We start from the raw sequence: 18,012 nt of genomic DNA on the forward strand, positions 1-18,012 counted from the left end.
GAAACTTTTGATTGAATTGAAAGAAAATAATCACAATTATAAATGTTTTATAGTATATATATTTATATATGCATTGAATCTATACATTAATACATGCTTTATTAATTTAGTAATCAAATTAATAAGAGTTTAAAGAAAATAAACAACAATTCGATTTTAATTACATTCAGTTACTTAACATCTTACAATTGGATAAAAGTTTTTTGTTAACGCCATTTTGAAGATATTTTTAATGTTCTTGAATAGATTTAATTCTATATTTTCAACTTAGATCTTTTTAAGTTGAATCATCTCATATTTGCTTGTTCGTACCATTAGTTATAAAACATCTTGTGTGTGTAACTATGTTACTTATCTATGTAATTTGTAAATCAAAAAATTGAACATTTTCTGAGAACTTTCTAGTTGTTTAAGAGTTTTCTAAATAATTCTGAGAGATAAAAAAAATTGCTATTATATATAAATAATAATAACATAGTCATTTAGTAATATATAATAATCTATAGTCCATTAAATATAGTCATTTATTTGCCATTATTCATTATCTGTTGAAATTTCAAGAATTTTTCCAATACTTTAAATACATCTGATAAAGTAAACTTTAATCTTTAATTGTTTACTCAACCAATGTTATTGTCTTGTATACAAAGTTCTTATACGATATGAGAAAATAATACAAATATAGGTTGAATCTAAACTTGAAAAGCAAATCCTAATTTGAAAGTATATGCCCTCCTATAACACGGCATTTTATAATACGGTTTTATTTCAAAAAAACCTGTACAACACTGCTCTTCAACAGCCGCAGCGAGACTTGCCGTCTTAAAGATACAGTAGTGAGGAAAGTAATTCTTTTCATCTTTATGGCCTGAAAACGTGGTTGGTTTTGCCTCATGGCTCTGGGTCTTATACAACACGGCATTTTCTAGGAAGCTATCTACCATGTTATAGGAAGATTATCTGTATTTGATTTTTACATCATACGACTTTTTCGTAATTTTATATTTGTAGCCTATGACCGTTTTTATTTTACAGAAATAATTATTAACTGCTTAATTTATAATAGTAATGTTAAATAATTATTTTATAATTTTTCTTCAAATATATACATGATATATATGAATTCTTTATCGAAGCTATTTCAACAAAAATTTTCGAAAAATATTTCATTTATTTCGAGATACGTATTAGTCATGTTAGTAAAGTGCTGCACCCTCTCATAGAATTCAAGTACTATTCAGCACGTTATATGGTTTAAATTTGTAAAGTAAAATTTTAACGATCAAAAATTTTAAATTTTTATCTATATGAATAAGGATATACATAAAGATTTTCTTTTTCTTATATTATTTAAGCATCCCTAAATATTTATTTCAAATTTCTAACGTATTTGTAACTTTAGCATTTTATATTCTTACTTCCTAATAATGTATTTTATATTGAATAAATTTATTTTGGTGAGAAATATAAGGTAAATATTATATAGTTTAACATTTTATGTAGAGAATTATATGCCCAACGAAAATAAATTATTTGTGGCCCTAAAAAGGGCCGTTCGTATGTTGATACATCAGCTTACTTGGAGCTGGTGTATTTAGTTACGGCTTTAGTGCCTTCACTAACAGCGTGTTTTGCGAGTTCACCTGGAAGCAACAGACGAACTGCAGTCTGAATTTCCCGAGATGTTATAGTTGATCGTTTATTGTAATGAGCTAAACGAGAAGCTTCAGCAGCAATACGCTCAAAGACATCATTAACAAAACTGTTCATGATGCTCATGGCTTTGCTGGAAATTCCAGTATCAGGATGTACTTGCTTCAAGACTTTGTAAATGTAAATTGCGTAACTTTCCTTCCTTTTCCTCTTCTTCTTCTTGTCGGTCTTAGCAATGTTCTTCTGTGCTTTACCGGCTTTCTTAACTGCTTTTCCACTTGCTTTAGGCGGCATCTTGATTCACTTTTTCTTGGTCAGTAGTCTGATCGTCGAAGAAGTCCAATGCGTTATGATTCTAGTCGCTTAAGCGCTTCCTTATATACGCGTCAGCTACTCCCGCCGCTGACCAATCACAGCGCTGCACTCGGCCAGCGCCCCTTCTAGCGTTCCTATTGGTCCGTCGTCAGAGTGGTGGAAATGTATATAAGCGCGCGTCTAACCACGCAGAGTCAGACTATCGTCAACTCTTGAGTTCTACGGTTCATTCAGTTTATTTCAACAAGTTCGAAAATGTCGGGACGTGGAAAAGGCGGCAAAGTTAAGGGAAAGGCAAAGTCCCGCTCTAACCGAGCTGGACTTCAATTCCCTGTTGGTCGTATTCATCGGCTTTTGAGAAAAGGCAACTACGCTGAACGCGTTGGAGCTGGAGCACCAGTGTACTTGGCTGCAGTTATGGAATACCTTGCTGCTGAAGTTTTAGAATTGGCTGGTAATGCAGCTCGTGACAACAAGAAGACTAGAATTATTCCAAGACATTTACAATTGGCCATCCGTAATGACGAGGAATTGAATAAATTATTGTCTGGTGTGACTATCGCTCAAGGTGGTGTCCTGCCAAACATTCAAGCTGTTCTATTACCGAAGAAGACTGAGAAAAAGCTTAATCGATATTTCATAAACATTCTACCGATATACGGCCCTTTTCAGGGCCACCACATATTTCGAACAATAAGGAATAACTAATTCATTTCATTTTAATAATAATTTTATTTTATTAAATATAGGCGTTGTTATTCAATGTTTATTTAATATAATCAGTAAAATAAAATACATTTTCTTTAAACACAGGTATGTATATTAACATCTACATAAAATATAATGTACATTGTTTTTTTAAAACGAATAAGTTGGAACAGCACCGCACCAATCTTGTATAAATATAATAATGTCGTTCAGTGGAGAATCGGATGATGTTTGTCGAGCGACATTAACCAATTTAGTCCAATCGTCACGATCGGTTACACGGTTACTTTTTTCAAATTTAATCACCGGGCCACGAATCGGATATCCCGTTAACGTACATTCTTGTAAAGGTATTGAATTACTTATTGAACTAGTTAAAGAACCAATATAAACTCCACGTTGATCAATCGGCAAACCTTGTTCTACTTTTTGATCCATAGAAATAGCTAAAACCCATTCTTTAGCTTCTTCCCGTTGTTCCTTAGTCATACTTAAAGTAGCTGGTAAAGGTACTTCCAAGGGAAAATCAGTTACTCTGAGATCATCTACATCGAGAATATTACTATCTCCTTCCTCGATGCATTCTTCAAGATCAAGAAAATGATTTAAGAATATGAAAGCTTCGCTCGTAAGTCCACTAGATCGTGCATCAATACCAGCGTTATAGTAACAACGATCGGGTAACAAAATGTCCGAATAACGTATAAGAGTAATAGAGGTCTTCGTTATTATTCCGTTTAATCCAGAAAATTCACGGCATCCACATCTAACTGCTGAATAATGGGTTGCTTCGAGATATTTACGAAATTTCAAACCACTTGCAGTAGACAAATCTAAATTTTTACATAATTCGTATAAAACGCTTCGTAATTGAGACAAATATTTATATTCGTTATAAGTTTCATCAGAATTGAGAATTGTTTCTGATAATTTGAGATAAAGGTTGAAATATTGGGGAATTGGTAATGCGCCGTATTGCATGTACAGTCGAAGAGCTTGGATTGGTGAATGTGATTTTAGTAAATGGGCCGCACGTTGTGCGACATATTTGTGTAATAGTTCGGGACTTTGCATACTCGCTGCTTCAAATACTTGATCCCATTGACCTTTTTGTGCTAAAATTTCTAAAGCAGCTCCTGTATCAACTTCTACCAATTTGTCGATTTCTCCGTCTCTTATAATAGCATCCTTGTACTTTCCTTCTAAATATGGTTCTAATTCTGGGGCAAGTTCTCTTACAATGCGTCGTGCTCTTTCCCATTCGTTTACAGCAGCTAAAGCGTTGATAGCATCTCTAATCCTATCAGCTTGTAAAAATACCTGTGTTTATAAAAACATCGACTTTATTTACATTTTTTTTATAAATTTAAGTGGTATATGATTATTATTATTATTATCATTATATAAAAAAGGTGACTCAAATATAAGTCAGTTTTAATAAGAATGCATATTATTGTAAACAAGTTTAATTTGCAAATCTTAAGCTATTAAAGATACACATTTTTACTCATTTATTTATTTATTTATTTATTTTTATATCTAATTCTAGAAGAACTTTTTAAGAGTTATCAATTACTAAAAAAGCAACATAACCTCAAACAACGACTATTCCAATCAATGAAGAAATAAATAATTGTTAATATTAGTTGATTTATGCATATGCCACCTTGCATATTAAGATAAAAGTTTACCTGAGCAGAAAGAGCATGTTCACCAACATCAAATAATCGTGCTCCTAAATCTCCACCAATTTCTATAGCTGTTTCTGGATCAGCTTGATGAAGAAGAATATCAGCAGCTCGAGTTAAAGAAGTTCTTGATGCTTGTGGATCTAGGATAAGAATATCCAATGCTGCACGTATTTCTCCAACTTCTAACCACTTCTGAGCTTCTTCTAAGGCGTTCAATCCGTCGATACCTGCACTTTTTTGCCCTAATTCTCTACGAAGTGCAGCCTCTTGACTTGGTAAATATTCTCTACATACTCTTAATGCCTCTGACCACATACCAGCTTTCTATATAATCAATCAGAAAAGTGTAATATATATTAGAATAATTTTTAATAGAAAGAATGAGCTTTTATTACACGATATTATTACCTTATAATGATCTACTATTATTTCTGGCTTATGCGCCCTCAAAAGAAGAGATTCTGCAAGGCTGTAATCCTGTGTTTCTGCTGCTTCTGTAGCTCTTGCAACAAGAACTTGATTTAATGCATTTGGAATATGAGACTGTGCCACATCTTCAGCAGCTTCCCAATCTCGAGTATGTATATACATTTGTACTGCTTCCATAGCTCTTCCAGCTTGAATAAATTCTTTTTCTGCCTCTGAAAATCTTCCTTCGTCTTCTAATGCCATGGCTTTTCTATAATGAACTTCTTTCTTTTGATCCGATGTACCATATTTTACTATTTCCAAAGCCCAATCGAATAGACCAGCTTCACATGCTATTTGAAGACAAGCTTCAAAGTATGTTAAACGCATTAATAATCTAGCACCTAATTCTGGTACCAATGTACGTGCCCACATTAATGCCACCTATGAAATGGCGATATTAGTAATATATATGAAATTAATATCATTTTTTATATACTTTTACCTGTTGAGCAGCTTTTTCACCAGAAGCTTGTTTTGCAACACGTAAAGCATCTTCCCACATATTTGCTGATCTATAAGACGCTACAGCACCTCGCCAATCATTAGCGCCTAAAAAGTGTTCTTCTGCTTCCCGAGGTTTCCCAGCAGCATCCAATTCACGTGCTAAATGGGCATGAGTAGTTTGAAGTAACTCTGGTCTATATTTTGCAACTAATCTTATCATGTCATTACGCTGACCAGCTTTTCTATACATTGCAATTGCAGAATCATATTCTCCAATTGCAACATAGAGTGTTTCAGCATGTCGCAAATCACCAGTTTGTTCTAAGGTCTCTGCATGTTTTACAAGAACCTCATTAGCTTCTTCTTTATTCATATATTCTGTGGCTACTTCATGTGCACGATTCCAATTACCAGATTGGATATGAGTATCAATGGCTCTTCTAGGATTTAATGCTCGTAGAAATAAACTTTCTGCTAAATTTTTATCTCCTATCGATTCAAAATACTCGCCAATCTTTTCACATTGCTTTTGTATTTGTGGATCATCGTCTTCTATTACTTGCATTATTTGTAATGCTTTTCTCCATTGTCGAGCATCAATGGCTGCATTTAAAGCAAGAGTAGTTTCTCCAGCTTCGATAAAATGATTTATCGCAGCATCATAATGACCATTTGCAACTAAATGTTTTCCCCATTCTTTTTCTAAAATAACTACAGAAGTTGGATCAATTTTACGAGCCAATTCTAATGCTCTCGCATATACACCAGCTTCAGCATAACATTTAATAGCATCTATAGCGTCGGATGTCTTTTCTAAAATTTCTCCTGCTAACTCCATCAAATCAGTTGCCTTTAAGGCTCGTACTACTTCATTAATAATTGCTGTATCTTCCAGTAATTCATTATTAACTAATAATAGTCTAGCTGCACGTCCTGGTCTACGAGATTCTAAATAAAGTTTTATTGCACGTTGTGGATTATCTGTTTCCATTATAGCTGCTGCTTTGGCTGTTTGTCCATTTTCGAGTAACCATCCTAAATGACGATCTCTAAGCTCCTTTAAACCAGACCAACCACGACTTTGTGCCAAATTTAATGCATCTTCCCAATGCCAATACTTCTGATACATATCTAAAGCTTTATCTAATTCATTTTGTTCTAAATAAATAACTTCTGCAGTTTTCAATTCTCCGTTTAGTATTGCCAACATAGCCCAACAATCTGGACTTGTCAACGAATCATTGCCCGTCTCCATTTGATATTTTTCCCCAACATTGACTATTTCTTGAAGAAATTTCGAACAAGCTACATCTCCAAGAGCAGCATAACATCGTGATGCGATTGATAATTCTCTAGCAGCCATTGCATTTCTTGCTACATTTTCCCACATAGCTTCAGCTTGTGGAGTATCACCTAATTCTTCTAAAAACAAAACAACTCTTCCAAAATCATTATCGTGTAATGCTGTACCAAATTCAATCAACCCTTCATCGAGTAGATAAGATACTCCATTACCCATTTCTTCGACTATCACAGAAGTTTGATCATTTTCTCTAACGATATCTATGGCATCGCCACGAATAGGTATAAGAGTTGCTGCTTCTGGAGCATCCACGTTATACCATACTGCTAATGTTTGACCTGTTTGTGCTACAACAACGTCGCTTCCAGGTACCCAAGATACAAAACCAACTCCCGTTAATAACAAAGTTTTACCTCCTTCATCATCACTTAACCATAATCTTCCTCTTTTATCTCGTGACAAAAGTCTATGTCCCGTTTCACTTAATTCTAACCAATCTACTCGTACATCATGTGTTATCATGCTGATAGTAATACCCGTTACAAAATCAATTATACGTACTGTTCGCGGATCTAAGAGGTATGCTAATCTTTTATTGTCTGCCATACCAGGTACATGTCTTTCATTAATTCTTATACTAACAACATGTGGATTTATTGCTTCAGTTCTTACCGATCCAAGTATTTCATTTTTACCATATTCAACAACCATTAATTCACCAGCACAAAATATCAAACAAACTCCAGGATATTCGAAAAAGAATTTTTCATTATTGCTTTTATCTTCCCAAGGTATCTCGCTAATAAGATTTTGTTCGATATCGGTAATTAATAATGTTGTTGATGTGCGTGCTACAATGTTATTATCTTTTCGACCTAATACCTTTACATCTTCTATCTCATTTCCAGTACGTGATCTAATTACAACCGGTTGACTAGTACCATTTAATGGACGAACAATAACTTGACTAGGACCAACATATGCTACCTCGTGACTTCCTCTAACAAGAGTACGTCTTAATATGGTTTCAAATTGTTCAACAGTACCACACAATCCACCAATAATTAATCTGGAACCATCTTTGCGCCATGCCAATGCTGTTACTGTATAGAAATTAGGTAATTCTTTAATCTTTGCTTCTTCCCAAATTGCTCTACGAGGAGTCCAATCAAATATTCTTATTCTGTTCCATGAACCTATTGTAATACTTTGTCCACTAGGACTACAGCATGCAACGGTCATTTCTTTTTCGCTACTATCTTTGCTATAGTCAAAAGTTTTAATAAGTTTTCCATGAGATTCGTAAAACGTTATTTTCTTATCACAACCTGCTGCCATAATATGAGCTTGAGGCCAAGCTAAAGCATAAGCTGGTACATTGTGAGTGCATACACGCCCTGAAGGTTCAATATTTCCATCATCCGCCACATAATATCTTATAATACTACCATCTGCGTGACTTGATAGAAAACCAGTTCCTCTAATACTTAAAAGAAAAATTAAAGTAATTAGAATATTGTATTATATATTTTACTGTGCTATTTATATAATTAAATGTGTTACTTAGTAGCCAATGCAATTGTCATAGCATCTGCCGTATACAAGGTTTGTACTTTATGAGTTTTTATAAATGCAGCACGGACCTTGCCATCTATAAGACCAGCTATAATTGGTCCTTCTGTAGGCCAAGCTAAGCAAGTGACTGCTGAATTTTGTTTGAATTTATTGCATATAACTTTTTTTCACCCCTATGAAAAATTTGTATATATGATACATATGTTTATAGTGCGACATTTAATAAATTTAATAATATGTAAAACATATAACAAATTTTTAATTACCATTCTTCACCAATTTTATAAACATAAATCATACAATCGGTCTGACCTACAGCTATTTTTATTGAATCTGGAGAAAATGCAATACCCTTAACAAGATAACTCTTCTTACCAAACTGAAACAAAAATGATTTACGATACGTTTACTTAAAAATTTGAAGAAGTAATTAATGTATATTATTAATAATAAATATTATACCTTTGGTTCCACAGGTTTAGTAGAAAATCTATCTTTCATAATACCATTTTCATCAAACAAATAGATTGAACGATCAGTAGAAGCGACAGCAAGTTTTTGATTATTAGGTGACCAAACTATGCTAATAACTCTATTTTCATAATCCTATAAATAGAAAAGACATAAATGCATGTTATCATAATTTTCTTTTATAAATAATAATAAAATACACATCTGAGATAACCTACTTGTGATGGTACAATTGTACCTAAATATTTAAGTAACATAACTTAACGTTAAAGTAAATTTCACTTTAAAAAGAAGCGTTATTCGTATATTACAAAAATACAATGAGTTAAAGTCATTAAATGCATATGTACGGTTGCTTAGCAACATTCTTATACACAAACAGTTATGTATGATTGGAAGCGATTGTAGACTATTAAACTGAATTCAAATTGCGCGCCTTAGTCCTATCGAATCCTGCAGGGAGTATCGAAGCGTTAGCATCATACGCTGACCACTCGTATTCCCTCTACATACGCCCTACAGCGTCCTTAAGAAAAAGCACTTGTCTTATTCTTTTGCTGGACGCCTACGACGATACATTTTTAGCGACGAAACCAACGAAGAATAGTCCAAGAAGGTAATAAGTAAAGGAAGTGTATCAGCAACCTATACACTTCCATAACGGTCATCCTTGTGAAAAAGAGTGCATAAATACTTTTTCGACTGTGAAGTTCATTATTGTATTCATATACAATCGAACTGAACGAGAGGTGAGAACACGTGTTCAATAAAGTATCATACGTTTTCTTGGCTCAATCACGTGTTTTATTTCTCATTTTAATTTAACCCTTTATCTTCCTCATCATTAGCTTACCATATTTACCAGATGTCTCCATGTTGGAGAAATATATACATACAAGCTGTAAATACGTATAACAAAGAAAATATAAAATCTCTATTAATAAAAGTTGTGTTTAATTAAATTCAATTAATTAATTTAATTTATATAAATGATTATTTTACATTGACGATAATAAATCGTCAATAATATCGCAACGCTTTATACAATTTTTTATTGATTACAATGTAATAATTCTTTTGCAATTTCATTGAAACTTTTAAAAATTGCGCAAATATAAAATTATTATAAATGTTAAGTATTATAAATTATTAAAAAGTTATTAACCCTTTGAGTGCTATGGGACGCATATATGCATTTGGTAAGAATTACTAACCTTATCGTTCAAAGCATATACGTGTTTGTTAATATTAATGTAAAGTAATTTATTAATTAATTAAGTTATATTCATAAAGAAAAACTTTAATTATTAAATATAATTATTACTAGAATCTGCTTAATAATAAACTATTCTGTTCCTACAAAAACATTTTAAGTAAAAATATTCAGCACTCAAAGGGTTAAAAAGAGATTTGTTCGACAGTAATTTTACTTCAATTTTCGTTTTGATTCTACAATTGAAAAAAATGGAAGAAAGAATAGAATATAGTTAGTGATTTTAAATGATATTAATTTTGTTCATTAAAGATAAATTAAATATTTATAAATGTGATCTCAATAGAATTATCTTTATTTTTTATATGAAGTGCATTGGTCGACTTGTTACTTCTGCATTATTCCGTTGTGTCGCTCGTGAAAAGATGCTGCGTATTAATTTAAAATAAAGTATAAATATGAATTAAAATAATTGACTAAAAAACAATTTGAAGAACAGTGATTAATAGTTATAAACGACAATGGAAATTGTACATCATTATGCTAAAGTAGAAGAATGGTAAGTTACGTATCACATTTGTCTTTGTAAAATAACAGAGAGTCATTATTTTTGATCATTCTGTTTGTTTTATCAATAAAGCATCTTGGAAATTTTTACTTTACGTATAATGGAATATATATTTGATTTTCGTTAATTTTATATTCTTGTTCATGTTAAGAACAATTAAAAGATTGAAATGAAATTATTTGATGAATTTAAGGTTATCCATTATATATCTATGTTTATTTGAAAAGTTGATTCTAAGAATTCCATAAATTTGATTATATTTTTTAGTACAGATGAAACTACAATTTCTGATGATAACGTCAAAATGGTTTTGACAGAAGCTGAAATAATAGATATGGATGATAATATAGAAATTAAATCAGAGGATGAAAATGTTCAGTATCAATTATGTCAGATAAATAAAGATGAAAGTGCTGTGGCTTATCGTGTAGTACAAGTTAGCGATAATCAATTGGAGAATAGTGAATTGTCTGTAGCAACTCCTGTAAATAATACCGTACAAGTTTTGACTTCTCCATTAAATGGTCAGTTATATCTGCTTAGTAATGGAAATGAAATGCTTTCTTCAGACTCTACGAGAGATATAATTCCTTGTGTTACCAAAGTAAAAATAGAACCATCAGAAAATCTTGTTCTGGGTGCTAAAAAGGTAAAACCTTGGTAATAACTGTTATTTTACGCTATTTCTTTATATAGTTTCAGTCAATAAATGGAATTCAAAGTTTTTGTAAAATTTTTCTTTAGAGAGACGAAAAGAGGAGAGCGACACATAACGAAGTAGAGAAGCGTAGAAGAGACAAGATCAACAATTGGATTTTTAAATTAGGAGAACTTATACCAGAAAGTATAAATGGAAATGGTACTAATGAAGGAGATATGAAAGTTAATTCTGAATTACAAGTAAGATATTTTCACATATTGTTGTTACATTATCTATCTTGACTATTATAGATCTTTTTTTGAAATATTTTTGTTGATAGAGCAAAGGTAATATTTTAATGCAAGCCTGTGAATACATAACGGATTTAAGAAAGACACGAGAAAATTATGTTAGACATTTGGAAGAAAATACGAAGTTATCAGAGGAAGTCAAAAATCTCAGACAAGTTGTGACACAATTGACAAAAGAAAATAACCAATTAAAATTACAATTATCTAGTAATACTAATTATGTTGGTATTGAACAATTTCTTCGGCTAAGATAAAAAAATGATTTATTGCAGCATCGTAATGATCACTTGCAGCTAAATGCATTCCCCCATTTTTTTCTAAAGTAATTACAGGAGTTAGATCAACTTTACAAATCAATTTTAATGCTCTCGCATATATACCAGTTTCGGCATAATATTTAATAGCATCCATAACATCGGATGTCTTTTCTAAAATTTCAAATAGTTGTAAATACGTATGACGACGTAAATATTAAATTTCTATTAATAAAAATTATGCGAACATATGAAGCTCTAAGCTAATTAATTAATTAAATTTAAATGAATTTAAAATTGATGATAAGAAACGATATATCGCAATGTTTTATACAATATCTCATTGCTTAAATTTAATGAATGAACTTACGTAAAATATATGATAAATAATAATTTCAATTTCGAGAATTTTCATTAAAAATTTTCGAGAGAGATAGCTGTGAAAAGTGTAAGAAAAACAAAACAGAAATGTAATAATTCTTATGTAAATTCATTGAGACTTTTCAATACGTCGCATATAAAATTATTACTATAAATGCTGAGTATCTATATATATTATAGATTATTGAAAAATTATTAAAGAGGTTTAATTTTACCTCAATTTTTTTCTTTTTGATTTTATAATAAAAAAAATGGAAGAAAGAATAGAGTATAGTTAGTGATTTTAAATGATATTAATTTTGTTCATTAAAGATAAATTAAATATTTATATATGTGATCTCAATAGAATTATCTTTATTTTTTATATGAAGTGCATTGGTCAATTTGTTACTTCTGCATTATTCCGTTGTGTCGCTCGTGAAAAGATGCTGCGTATTAATTTAAAATAAAGTATAAATATGAATTAAAATAATTGACTAAAAAACAATTTGAAGAACAGTGATTAATAGTTATAAACGACAATGGAAATTGTACATCATTATGCTAAAGTAGAAGAATGGTAAGTTACGTATCACATTTGTCTTTGTAAAATAACAGAGAGTCATTATTTTTGATCATTCTGTTTGTTTTATCAATAAAGCACCTTTGATATTTTTACTTTAAGTATAATGGAATATATATTTGATTTTCGTTAATTTTATATTCTTGTTCATGTTAAGAACAATTAAAAGATTGAAATGAAATTATTTGATGAATTTAAGATTATTCATCACGCATATAATGAAAAATGTATTGACAAAATTGATTTGAAGAAATTCATAACTTTGATTATATTTTAATACAGATGAAACTATATATACAATTTGTCACGATAACGTCAAAACGGTTTTGGTAGAAGCTACAAATGGTATTAATGTAGGAGATATGAAAGTTAAATCTGAATTACAAGTAAGATATTTTCTTATATTGTACTATCTATATATTTTTACTATTGTAGATCTTTTTTGAAATATTTTTTTTTTGATAAAGTAAAAGTTAATATTTCAATGCAAGCCTATGAATACATAGCAAAATCTTAATTTTCAGATACAAGGAAATTATGCTAGATATTTGGGAAAAAATACGAAGTTGTCGGAGGGAAGACAAAACTCTCACACATATAGACAAGTGCAATGCAATTGAGAAAAGAATATTACCATTTAAAATCACAATTATCTAGTAATACCAATTATATATTAGGCAATTAATTATTTGTTAGATTTTATGATATTCGATATATTATCTTGTTTTCAATGCTTACCAACGTGTTCTATATATTTTTACAGTAAATCGAAAGGACGTAATTAATTAATATAACTTAGCACAATAAAACATTACTGTAGTTAATTATAAAATGTTTATTTACATGTATTTAACTAAACAATACTTGTATCTGATAAACGATATAAATCGCAATTATATAGTTATAAATTCAACTGTACATATATACTATAAACAATAACTACATATAACGCGAACGATAGATTAAAAAAGTTGAAAATTTATTATTAAATCATTAAATCAGATGTACAAATATACAAAAACATTGCGCCATAATCAATAAGTAACTTTTTTCAAATGTTACATATGATATATGTTTTTAACTTGAAAGTTAATTTTTTTATTGTTTTTATTCTAAAATGCATTGAAGTTAACTGGTAGGTCTACAGTATTTACAATTGTAAAATACATCTATTTATGTACATTCAACAGAGCAACATGTTCAGTATTATGTTTTTTAGTTCATTGCCATAATATATATCTAATTATGTTGATAATAACAAAATGAGCTTTATATCTTTTTTTATCCTTAAATATGCACATACAGTTTTATCATTATCAAATTTAGGGGAAAATATATATGTATATATATTTATATATGTATATATGTACGTATGTGTATATGTAATTTCTAATATTATTATTGCTTTAAAGCACATTATTTTACTTTTTTTTGTATGTAGCTGTTTTAGATATATTTGCATTAATATCTTGTACTCTATTGGGTCTAAGCAGTTATGGCAAGAGGCTTCCAATAGTAGTACAAGAAAAGGAATGATATTTATAGTTACGTGTCTCTAAATATTTTTCAGATTTTTTTTCAACCTTTTTTTCGTTTATTTAAGATGGAATTAAAAATAAATATTAATCTTTGAAATCAACAATGTACATCTGATAGTATTTCTTTTCTTACTTCGTTAAGCATATATAAGTTCAATAAGTTATTTCGGTAAAGAATAAATACATAATTTAATATTATCGTCTCCTCTCTAAATTTTTTATATTCACAAGAAAGAGAAAGAAAAAGAGAGCATGTAAGATAGAGAGGAAGAAAGAGAGAGTGAGAAAGAGAGAAAGAGACAAAGAAAGATAGAGCGAGACACGAGATATTTAAAAAATAAGTTGACCATGTTTAGAATTCGTCCTTGTGCATAGTATACACAAAGAAATCACATTGAAATCAATAAATTTGTCCTATAAAAATAACTCTGAAAAAAGTTAGGTCCAGCAACAAATGTATTTTTCTAATCTAAGCTTCAACGTACTAACAATTTTTCTATACAGCTTAGTTAGTAGGAATCTTACTCTCCTGATCTACGATTATATTGTCTTTGTCATATAGTAGATGCAATGCCAGAAACTGAGTGGAAAACTTATACATATATTTAGTTTATTCTTCTTTTTCCCCTTTGTGTAAATATTCTTTTTGTTTATAATTGTGCATTGTTAAACCAAAGTGGAACCATAAGAAAGAAGAATTAAAAAAATATACGTGCTAAGCTTAACGATAATATTTTCTATTTCCCTCAGTGTGTACCAACTTTTGTTTTTTGACTTATCAAAGCAAACATGTGTAGAAATTGATCGAACAAAGACATTTCTTTAAACATATTGGCAGTGTTGAGAACTTTCGATCGGTGAGAGCAAATCTTTATATGTTTTTTTTTGTATTTATTTATTTATATATTTAATCTTTATATTCTTTATATTTCGAACTTGTCAAGTTGAAGAATTTTATTTATTAAAACTTTTGATCTCAAAGTTCTTTACCGTTCAACCGACTTCTATTACGAATCCTTGCGTTCTGTACAAGAGTAGAAAAAATGTGCAGATTCTTTAGACGGTCTTCGTGTCTTTGAGGGCTTTGATATGCGTACTATATTTACATACCCATTGATATATATATATATTTTTTTTTTCTGTTATTATTGGCGTCATATTCCAAAGTTTTCACCAATAAAGTCAAAATGTCTCTTTGTTATTTGACACGGAAACATAATTATGGGCCTTTTTCAAAGTGTTCGTTCATCGCCATTTGAAACTACTATGAGTATTATCATTACATAGTTCACATGGAATAACATTCTATATTTAATGAGGCAGTAATAAGAGTTACAAAGGAGCCCGTTTGAGAGATGTCATCTACGAAAGACCTTTAATCACGTTCCGCAATAATTATTTCCACTTATACAAGCGCATATCATATTCATATCAGTCTTTCATTCGTCATAATAAAAAAAAAACATTTCTCCACGTTCACACTCTATATGCATCTCGTATGTAATCAAAGCCATTCCTTCCGTATTAATAAGATTAATATTGATCATTGTCGTTATTAGTTTGCAGATACAAGTGACTAGTACTTTCCCGTTTAGTATTTTAAAAGCATACTATTTGATTATTATTATTATTATTATTTTCTTTTTTTTTATACATTTACTAGCTATCACTATAAGTGATCTTATTCTTCTAGCTTATTACAGTTCTCCTCTGGCAATAATATATAATTCCTAACTAGTCTTCCAAGCGATTCTACACATCCAATTAGAAGAATCTTTCACGTTTATCAACTTTGGTTCGATCAAAAACTTTAATGTACAGTTAAGATATATATATACTTGTATATATATGTATCTATATATCGGACTTTTTAATTATTTTTATTACTAATTTTTTTTGTTTTTTAAGCAAAGTACGTTTCACCGGAAGGAATAGTTTAAAGAGCAAATAGTTAGAGCAGTGGTGCTTGTCGAAATACGTTCTTGTTTAGCGAGGCAGTGAACGAAAAGATCATTGACATTATAGATTTGCTGTCATTATAATTATTTTTCTTTCTTTCTTCGGAATCGTAGAATAATAGTTTGATGCAGAACAACAGTCAATCAATTTCACTACAAAGATGTTATTTTATATACGAGCTAGAGTCCTTTTTTATTTTATATCGCAGCTGTACTTTGATTTTCTTTTGTATATGCATATATATACTTTTCTTTTTAGTACAGCACAACGACTCGTAAAGATAATTTGGCGTACCTTCGTACCGTACATTCGATGAGCGCTGAAATAATGCCAATAACTTCAAAAGATCGATTTAAAAATTTCAAGTCGATCGTGGATGAAGGATTATGATTAAAAAAGCGCTTCTCGTTGAAGTAATTTTTTTTTACAAATCGATGTACGGAACGAAGGTGGGCCTGTCTCAGGACGGTTGAGGTCGTGCATTTTTCTTGCTGCTACCGAACGTAAACCAGATACCGACTTTACGGCCCAATGAATTGGTTGCGCCTTGTGCTACTACGTTTGATACGTCGTACGTTGGCTCTCTCTTATATGATTTGCCTAAAAGAACAGTTTAAATTCAAGATTCATCTAGTTTTCCTTTTTTCTTTCGTAACGATCAAGATTTTTACATATAAAAAAAAACAGTTTGCATACTCCGAGGTTTTACGGGTGGCCTGATTCGTTGTCTGTTTGCCGCTAATCTGGCGAGTTGCCGAGCAGCAGCTGGAAATTCCAGTCCATCGTTCCTATCTTGTGCTACCAGTCGTCGTTCCTCAGCCATTGCTACCAACCAACGATGTTTCTCTTCGGCCGTACGACAACAGAACAATAGCCATTTGTCTCTTACGCAGCTATATACTTTCAAACAATGCCTAACCGTCACACCCAACTGATGATCTGTGAGAATATTATTATTTATTAGAGACATTAGAAAATTTATCTGACTAAAAAGATATATTTCTATTTATTTGATCAATATTTTAAAACATTTTTGTTCAATATAAATAATAATTTATCAGTGTTTATAATAAAGGTAAGATTGTATCAAGAATATAAATTGATACAGAGTATATAAATGATATTTTATTATAAATACTGATCGTTTATTTAAAACAGTAACGAAAAATGTAAAAAATATTAATTCCATAACTAGCAGTCTCTAAAAGATATAATAAAATCTACCTTTTCCGTCTGGCACGTCGATGACTTCGCTCGTATCGAGATAAATACGACCCTTGTAAACGTAAGTGTTACGTTTTAAAATATCTTTCTTACAATAGACGAGCTGATGATCGAAGAGGAAAAGCGTGATGTTGTTCGTCCACATACCAGTGGTTACTCGCATAGCGTCACCTTGATAAATCAGTTGAGAAGAAACTTCTATGAGATCTTCGCCCTAAAGATCACACACACACACACATAATAAAACGTCGAAATAATAATAATTTAAGAAAAGTATAAAAAAGGATAACTATATATATATATATATCATCGAATCAAACGTACTTCCCATCCTTCGACCCTAAGTTGCCAAGCAGCCAACTTCTCTAAACTTTCCATTCGTCTTTTCCTTTCATTAATCAATACAGCAACGCCTCGCATAGCTTCCAATGCTTCTTGAATTTTATGATAATCTGGGTGATCCGCTTTCGTGTACTTTAACAACTCCGCCAACTGCAGGGGATACTTGCATATCCGTTGCACCGGCGTAAGCAAGTATCCATCCAAAGGTATCTCTATCAGACCACGCATTAGTCTACAAGCTTCGAAAAACTTGCTATAACGATTGTGCTGATAAAGTTCCTGCAGTGTGGCGGTTGCCATTGGATGGCTGTTGCAATATTCGGAATACATTCGAAAGCCTGCTCTCTGAAAAGAGAAGGAAACATAGAAACGTTTAAGTTGAATCTTTT

The 18,012-nt window shown here is 30.9% G+C and overlaps 6 protein-coding genes across 13 annotated transcripts in view; 2 read left to right on the top strand and 4 right to left on the bottom strand.

Moving 5' to 3' along the window:
• Positions 1 to 41: 41 nt before the first annotated feature.
• On the bottom strand, positions 42 to 2,001 carry LOC107066966 (histone H2B-like). The gene has a single exon (XM_089179140.1). It carries the CDS (start codon positions 1,945 to 1,947, stop codon positions 1,576 to 1,578), a length of 372 nt encoding a protein of 123 aa, XP_089035266.1. The 5' UTR covers positions 1,948 to 2,001; the 3' UTR covers positions 42 to 1,575.
• A 172-nt stretch (positions 2,002 to 2,173) lies between these two features.
• LOC107066998 (histone H2A) lies at positions 2,174 to 2,776 on the top strand. Its single transcript, XM_015322112.2, has one exon. It carries the CDS (start codon positions 2,224 to 2,226, stop codon positions 2,674 to 2,676), a length of 453 nt encoding a protein of 150 aa, XP_015177598.2. The 5' UTR covers positions 2,174 to 2,223; the 3' UTR covers positions 2,677 to 2,776.
• Oseg2 (intraflagellar transport protein Oseg2) lies at positions 2,677 to 8,390 on the bottom strand. The gene is made up of 5 exons (XM_015322105.2): positions 8,149 to 8,390; positions 5,281 to 8,071; positions 4,776 to 5,219; positions 4,368 to 4,691; positions 2,677 to 3,996 (listed from the first exon to the last, which is right to left on the bottom strand). The coding sequence occupies exons 1-5, from the start codon at positions 8,169 to 8,171 to the stop codon at positions 2,827 to 2,829; spliced, it is 4,752 nt and encodes a 1,583-aa protein (XP_015177591.2). The 5' UTR covers positions 8,172 to 8,390; the 3' UTR covers positions 2,677 to 2,826.
• A 10-nt stretch (positions 8,391 to 8,400) lies between these two features.
• Positions 8,401 to 8,988, bottom strand: LOC149030440 (intraflagellar transport protein 172 homolog). Its single transcript, XM_089179144.1, has 3 exons — positions 8,850 to 8,988; positions 8,623 to 8,766; positions 8,401 to 8,539 (listed from the first exon to the last, which is right to left on the bottom strand). Exons 1-3 carry the CDS (start codon positions 8,886 to 8,888, stop codon positions 8,423 to 8,425), a joined length of 300 nt encoding a protein of 99 aa, XP_089035270.1. The 5' UTR covers positions 8,889 to 8,988; the 3' UTR covers positions 8,401 to 8,422.
• Positions 8,989 to 9,145: 157 nt separating this feature from the next.
• On the top strand, positions 9,146 to 13,604 carry LOC107066997 (upstream stimulatory factor 1). Of its 5 annotated transcripts, XR_016178792.1 has the most exons (8): positions 9,161 to 9,380; positions 10,216 to 10,403; positions 10,680 to 11,061; positions 11,157 to 11,312; positions 11,393 to 11,685; positions 12,370 to 12,557; positions 12,843 to 12,946; positions 13,085 to 13,604. XR_016178792.1 is itself a non-coding variant. In XM_015322109.2 (5 exons), the coding sequence occupies exons 3-5, from the start codon at positions 10,717 to 10,719 to the stop codon at positions 11,615 to 11,617; spliced, it is 726 nt and encodes a 241-aa protein (XP_015177595.1). In that variant the 5' UTR covers positions 9,161 to 9,380; positions 10,216 to 10,403; positions 10,685 to 10,716; the 3' UTR covers positions 11,618 to 12,106. The 5 variants fall into 5 exon arrangements, 3 of the variants coding, with proteins under 3 accessions (XP_015177595.1, XP_015177593.1, XP_089035265.1); XR_001475805.2 differs by lacking the exon at positions 11,393 to 11,685 and having other exon boundaries at positions 9,146 to 9,380; XM_015322109.2 differs by lacking the exons at positions 12,370 to 12,557; positions 12,843 to 12,946; positions 13,085 to 13,604 and having other exon boundaries at positions 10,685 to 11,061; positions 11,393 to 12,106.
• Positions 13,378 to 18,012, bottom strand: part of RhoGEF3 (Rho guanine nucleotide exchange factor 3) — a 184,190-nt gene continuing 179,555 nt past the window's right edge. For 3 of the 4 annotated variants that reach the window (XM_015322101.2, XM_089179127.1, XM_015322100.2), the window contains exons 19-22: positions 17,606 to 17,968; positions 17,282 to 17,495; positions 16,754 to 16,996; positions 13,378 to 16,657 (exon numbers count right to left, since the gene is read on the bottom strand). In XM_015322101.2, the coding sequence (XP_015177587.2) occupies positions 16,518 to 16,657; positions 16,754 to 16,996; positions 17,282 to 17,495; positions 17,606 to 17,968 (960 nt within the window). In that variant the 3' untranslated portion in view covers positions 13,378 to 16,517. Of the gene's footprint in view, positions 16,658 to 16,753; positions 16,997 to 17,281; positions 17,496 to 17,605; positions 17,969 to 18,012 lie in introns of those variants that run through there. The other variant, XM_089179128.1, reaches the window with a different exon arrangement.

This window comes from Polistes dominula, unplaced genomic scaffold (genome assembly GCF_049000335.1).
Source record: "Polistes dominula isolate Pdom_NZ unplaced genomic scaffold, Pdom_raw_medaka contig_37, whole genome shotgun sequence".
Classification (NCBI taxonomy): Eukaryota; Metazoa; Arthropoda; class Insecta; order Hymenoptera; family Vespidae; genus Polistes; species Polistes dominula.